Here is a 5997-nt window from a genome sequence, read left to right on the forward strand (position 1 = left end):
TTTTTTGTGGAACTGGGGATTGAACTCAGGCCCTTGCGCTTGCCAGAGAAGCACTTATTCCACTGAGCCATCTCCCCGGCCCCTGTGTTTGTTTTTTGAGATAGGAATTCACTATACAGTTCAGGGTAGCCTTGAGCTCACTATGTAGCCGAGGCTAGTCTCAAACTCACTGCAATTCTGCTTCAGTCTCCTGTAGGCCAAGTGTGGTGGCACTACAGGGACACAAGTTAGAGGGCCATTCTGGAGACATAACAAGGCCATGTCTTTCTGGGTTTTTTTTGTTTGTTTTGTTTTGTTTTTTTTGAGACAAAGTCTTGCTGTGCTGTTCATGCTGGTCTTGAACTCTCAAGTCTCCTGCTTCAGCCTCCTGAGTGCTGGGATTACAGGCCTGTGCTACCAAGCTAGGCTAAGACCCTGTCTCAGAAACCACATGCACACACAAAGTCAGTGTGTGTCAGAAGTCTAAAAAAGATAAAGCAGTAAATTTTGACCAGGAGTTTGGAAGGGTTTGTATGTCTTTTAATTTGGTTTGTTTGCTTTGGCCTGAGAAGTTTGTTTTGTTTGGTTTTTGTGGTGGTGGGGGGGGATTGAATCCCCAGATCCATGCTAGGCAAACACTAACCCTGAGCTACACCCCACCACCCCTCTACCCATGTGACTGAACAGAGTTGATGGGCTGAAATGTTCAAAATTTGATTTTAGAATGCTATCCCAGTCAGTAAAGTGGATTGGAACAAGGAGGTGAGGATGTTACTGATGAATATTTCTGTGTAGTAGCCTAGGAAGTAGAACTCTCAGCAGGACAGTGAGAATAGAAGAGGTTTTCAAATATTTGCTCATAGAATTTAAGTGGTGATGACAGGAGAAAGTCATACATTATTGTAAGATTTTAGTAAGTATGGCTTTTTATGAACATGTTAAAGTTTGAATATGGATGGTTAAAGGGTTTATGAGTAAAAGATAGGAAAGTAAGAAAAGAAAAACTTAGAGATAAAACCATACTGAGCACCATTTAGGCTCATCTAGTGTGGGGTTAGCAGAATCTTTCTATACTGTTGTGTTCCTGAAGTTCAGGAGCAGTTTAGGGCTAACGTGTTAGTCTGTATGGACTACTATAAAAAGAGGCCTTAGACTGGGCAATTGTTGCTCACAGTTGTGGAGGCTGAGAAGTCAGGAACATGGTCCTAGCAGATTCACTGTTGCTGGGGGTTCTCTACTTCAAAGATGACACCTTTTTAGTGCATCTTCATGTGGCAGGAGGAAGAAACAGGAGACCACCAGTTCCCTCAGGGCTCATGTATAAAGGCTCTGCTCTGATTAACTGAGCACCTCTTGGAGGTTCACCTTTTAATACCTTCCCCATGGTGATTAGGTTTCCACAGAGGAATTTGGGGAAGGCACATTCATTCAGACCACAGCAGGTAATGGTAGAGTTTGAGTCATTTACCTAAATGTAGTTCTGGGACAATCCAGGTTTAGTGGGGCCAGGGAGCTGGCTCAGTGGAATAAGCGCTTCCCTGGCAAGTGCAAGGGCCTGAGTTCAATCCCTGGTTCCACAAAAACAAAAACAAAAACAAAAACAAAACAAAACAGGTTTAGTGCGTGAGGGTTGGCCCCAGAGTTGTCATGAGATTAAAAGGAGAGGCAGACAGATAGATCTAGGCTTGCACAGAGCAGTTTATTGGGAGACTTACTGACGAGAAGTGTGATCCTGGGTGGCAGCAAGACCATTTGGATTCGTACAAGCTGGGTCAGAAGAAGGGGTGTATGTATGGGTTAGGACAAAGTGACTTCACTTCAGCTAGAGTATACCTGGTTAGTTTTGGTGTTTGAAACTGAAGATTGAACCTGGGGCCTTGGGCATACTAGGCAAGCTCTGCCACTGAAGTACATACCGTACATCCCCTACCTGATTTATGTTAAGCTGGTATCAAAGAGTCAGGCACATACACTCCTGGAGGTGCAGGGACCAGTGTCAAGGCTCCATATTTGGTTTTGTCTACTTTCTGTTAAGATCACTGGGGGTTACTCAGGGCAGCTAGGAGGGCTAGGATTCAAGATGAATGAGGTGATGTGGGCAGCTGTGGCATACAGGGAAGTTAGATGGGATATTGCTTTGTCAAGCACCCTGAAGCAGCAAGTACCAGGACTCAAAAGAGTAGCTGCTTCTTGGTTTTTTCCTTGGATATATTCATGTTATTTACTTAATATTTTTGTGCCTTGTCATAAGTTGATGACCCTGAACACAGAACAAGAGGTAATATTTGGGCTGGGGATATAGCTCAGCAGCATGGTGCTTGCCTGGCAAACACAAGGTCATCCTGAGTTTGATTCCTAGTATCAAAAGAAAAGAAAAAAGGTGATATTTAGGTGAGTTCGGAATGAGGAACTTGTGCGTGGCTAAAAACTGAGATTCTTTTTGTAGGAGATACTTCCAGGTCCTCGTCTCAGTCCAAGAAGCCAATATTCATAATCCCAAAGTTACATTATTAGAATCCCATCAAGTTGATTCCAGTCTACCACTTACAGTGCAACCCACGGCAAAAATTAAGACACTAAATTATATTTTCAATCATCGGGAAGTCAAGAGGCTCTAAGTCCAGGCACGAAGATGACTTTCCGGAACCCAGAGAGTGACCCAGGGCCTCACCCGGTTTTTATTCAGTGGGGGAGTGGCTTGAGGAGGATTGACTGAGAACTGTGGGAAGTAGGTGATCATTGTGAGCTGAGCTAGGTGGGTGGCCTACATCTACCTCTGCCATATGCAGAGAGGATATGCAGAGAGAGTAATCTGCATTATATAGTATCTAATGTTTTGGTAAGTCTGGTGCTTCAGCTCTGATGTAGTTTTTCAAGGCCCAGGAAGTCACAGCCTCTGTCTCGAGGCTGATCCCAGTTGGCAGGCACAGAGCATTAGCTCTACCGTCCTGTCTTGACCTGGCTCACATTAAAGAGCAGCAGGTATAGGTTACCAGTGAAACACGCACGCCACCTTCAAAGACTCCCCAGCACCTCAGCTAGACCAATACACATCGCTTAAGGCCAATTGAAGGATAAACAGAAGTCCTAGCCAGCTCTGTACAGAACAATACGAAGAAATAGGGTCAGGCTCAGTCAAAATGGAGACAGTCACTCTTCTTTCAAGGAGAGCTGCCCAGGTGGTCCTCCACACTTTTGAGGTTGCCATTTAAATGGCTAAGGATAAATGGGGTACTACTTTACATTTCTAACTTATTTTTTAAGGTGGTCTCACTATGTAGTTCAGGCTGAACTCACTAGGGAACCCAGGCGGTCCTGAACTCTTGGTTATCCTCCTGCCTCTGCTTCCTGAGGGCTGAATTACAGGTGTATCAGCACACCTGGCAGCATTTGTAACCTTAGATAGAAAGTGCTAACTTATGTTACCTTTCTTTCAGTTGAGTGTTCGAGGAAAAAATAAAAAAGAGAAACTTGAAGATTTTTTTAAAAACATGGTCAAATCAGCAGATGGAGTCATTGTTTCAGGAGTAAAGGTGAGATTTTTTTAAAAATTCATTTTAATGAGAAAAAAGATAAAATAGCAATGACAGTTTCAAAACAGGTTAATAAGACAGAATAATTAATACATTGCATATGTGTCTTCATAGTAGTTATTCAGGAGAGTTTTGTTTTAATTAACACAGTATTGGTTTAGAATTTATTGTTAGGAGGAAAATAATACTGAAACTTCAGATGTGCAGAATTAGAGTAACAGAAAAGTTTCTTTTTTTAAATTTTAAATAAATTTTGAGTGTATCATTATAATTACTGCATTTTAATATCAGTTATTATTAATCTCTCACTATGCAAATCAGGGAAGTTTCAATAATAGAATCTGTAGGTTTTGAAATTGCTGCTGCGCGGCATTCCTCTTTGGTGAGTTCCCTTCTCCAAGGGCTAAGAATTACGCAGTCCAAGGGGATTTGGCCACCTGGAACTCATGTCCCTACTTCTAGACCAGTCCACCCTTCAGATATCTAGGACACACACACACATGCACACGCTCACTCACTCACTCCCCATGTTTCCCTGCCGCAATCTCAAGCATTCTTCCAAGTCTTGCATGGACGTCTCACCATCTGTGCTCCTGTGTGCTTACCTTAGGTGGGCAGGGAGGCCATGGGCAGCTGGGGAAAGGTGAGTGTACAGGGTACAATGTCTCCCACATGTGTACTCAATCCCTCTGAGTACAAGATAGGACTACAGGGTGGGCCAAGGAGGGAACCTGCCTGTCGACAGCCTTCCAAATGTTAGGAAGGAACTTAGATTTAAATTTAGAATAAAGTCTTAAGGTTTTAATATTGTCTTTTGGAATCTTGGGAAAGTTACTTTCCTTCTCTGAATCATAGTTTCCCCGTTTTCAAAATGGAGTTCTAGCCAGGTGTGGTGGCATACGCCCATAATCCCAGTACTTGGGAGGCTGAGGCAACAGGATTGCCTCAAGTTCAAGGCCTGCCAAGAGCTACTTGTGAGACCCTGTCCCAACTAACAAAGCTAAGAAACAAACCAAAATGGAATTGTTAATACCACCTTAGGGTTTTTGTTTTTTTTTTGTTTGTTTGTTTTTTTTTTTTTGCAGAACCAGGAATTGAACTCAGGCCCTTGCACTTGCCAGGGAAGTGCTTATTCCACTGAGCCATGTCCCCGGCCCATAAATCATCAAATCTTTTTTTTTTTTTTTTTTTTTTTTTAGCAGAACCGGGGATTGAACTCAGATCCTTGTGTTTGCCAGTCAAGTGCTTATCCTACTAAGCCATCTCCCCAGCCCCAATACCACCTTAGGAATGGCTGAGCTAGTGTTGGTTTATAAACAGAGAGCATGGAACACCTTAGGAGTGCCCTGAGGGCATGGAGTACCTGTGGGTGAGCAGGTGTTTCAGCCCCGAACATAGATGTGAGCTAGTTAAGCAAAAGGGTGTCATGTGACAGCAACCTGCCAAATGTGTAAATAAAAATGCACTGTGGTGCTTGAGCAGTTCCTTTCCTCCCATTAGGAAAGAAGGTTCTACCTGGCCTCAGCTCTTTTACAAAGTTGATTATTTACTAAATAATATGTATCTTTGTCTATCCTTTTGAGTGGTTTTGTTTTGTTTTGTGTTTTGTTTTGTTTTGTTTTGTTTTGTTTTGTCTTGTTTTTTGAACTGGAGATCAAACTCATGACCTTGTGCTTGCCAGGCAGGTGCTTAAGCCGAAGAGCTATCTCCCTGATGCTGTCTGTCATTTTGAGACAAGGTCTCACTATGTAGTCCAAGCTGGCCTTGAACTTACTTTATAGGCCAGGCTGGCCTTAAACTCACAGTGATGCTCCTGTCTCAGCCTCCCAAGTTCTGAGATTATAGGGGTGAGCCATCATCCCTGGCTTACATCTGAATTTACTGTTTAATAAATGGTATAGAAATTGATTTATCTGGTAAAATTTTTTTTCAAAGTTTTATTGATAAACAGATAGCAATGAGACAGTTTCAAATCAAATCGGAAGTACAGTTTCAACAAATAATACACTGCATATATTCTTCCTAGTGGTTAATTGCTGTACAAGATACGGACTTGTGATCCTATTTACAAACACCATTAGAACTATCTGGTAAATTTATTTACCAGCAAAGTCAGAAAAAATATTTCTGTTAACATTGTCAGGCAGATATGGGGTGGGGGGTTAAATAATGTTTTTCTGTTATCATTTCCTGTTTTTAAAGATGTATCTACAATGTAGATGTGTAGTACTATTTGACTTATGCTGGCTGATTACTTTAGAGACAGATTGTTTTATGTAGGTTATACAAGTGTCATGGATGCTTTCCAATAAAGACTCAGCCTGCTTCCATTTTTTTTTTTAAAGGAAGGAAAGGTTCACTTAGCTCACAGTTATTAGAGGTTTCGGTCCATACTCAGCTGACTCCAAGGCAGAGCGGCACATGGCAGAGGGCAGTCTTTCGTGGTGGCAGCAAAGAACAAGAGCCCTCCTTCCATTTTGGCTGC

At 42.3% G+C, this 5997-nt stretch overlaps 1 protein-coding gene across 3 annotated transcripts in view; it reads left to right on the forward strand.

Annotated features, from left to right (window-relative positions):
- Snx6 (sorting nexin 6) overlaps nt 1–5997 on the forward strand; it is a 51835-nt gene that overhangs the window by 28743 nt on the left and 17095 nt on the right. For all 3 annotated transcript variants that reach the window (XM_004637094.3, XM_023721804.1, XM_023721805.1), the window contains one exon: nt 3417–3512. In XM_004637094.3, the coding sequence (XP_004637151.1) occupies nt 3417–3512 (96 nt within the window). The remainder of the gene's footprint in view (nt 1–3416; nt 3513–5997) is intronic.

The sequence above is a fragment of the Octodon degus genome, unplaced genomic scaffold (genome assembly GCF_000260255.1).
Source record: "Octodon degus isolate 3935 unplaced genomic scaffold, OctDeg1.0 scaffold00086, whole genome shotgun sequence".
In the NCBI taxonomy this organism is placed as follows: Eukaryota; Metazoa; Chordata; class Mammalia; order Rodentia; family Octodontidae; genus Octodon; species Octodon degus.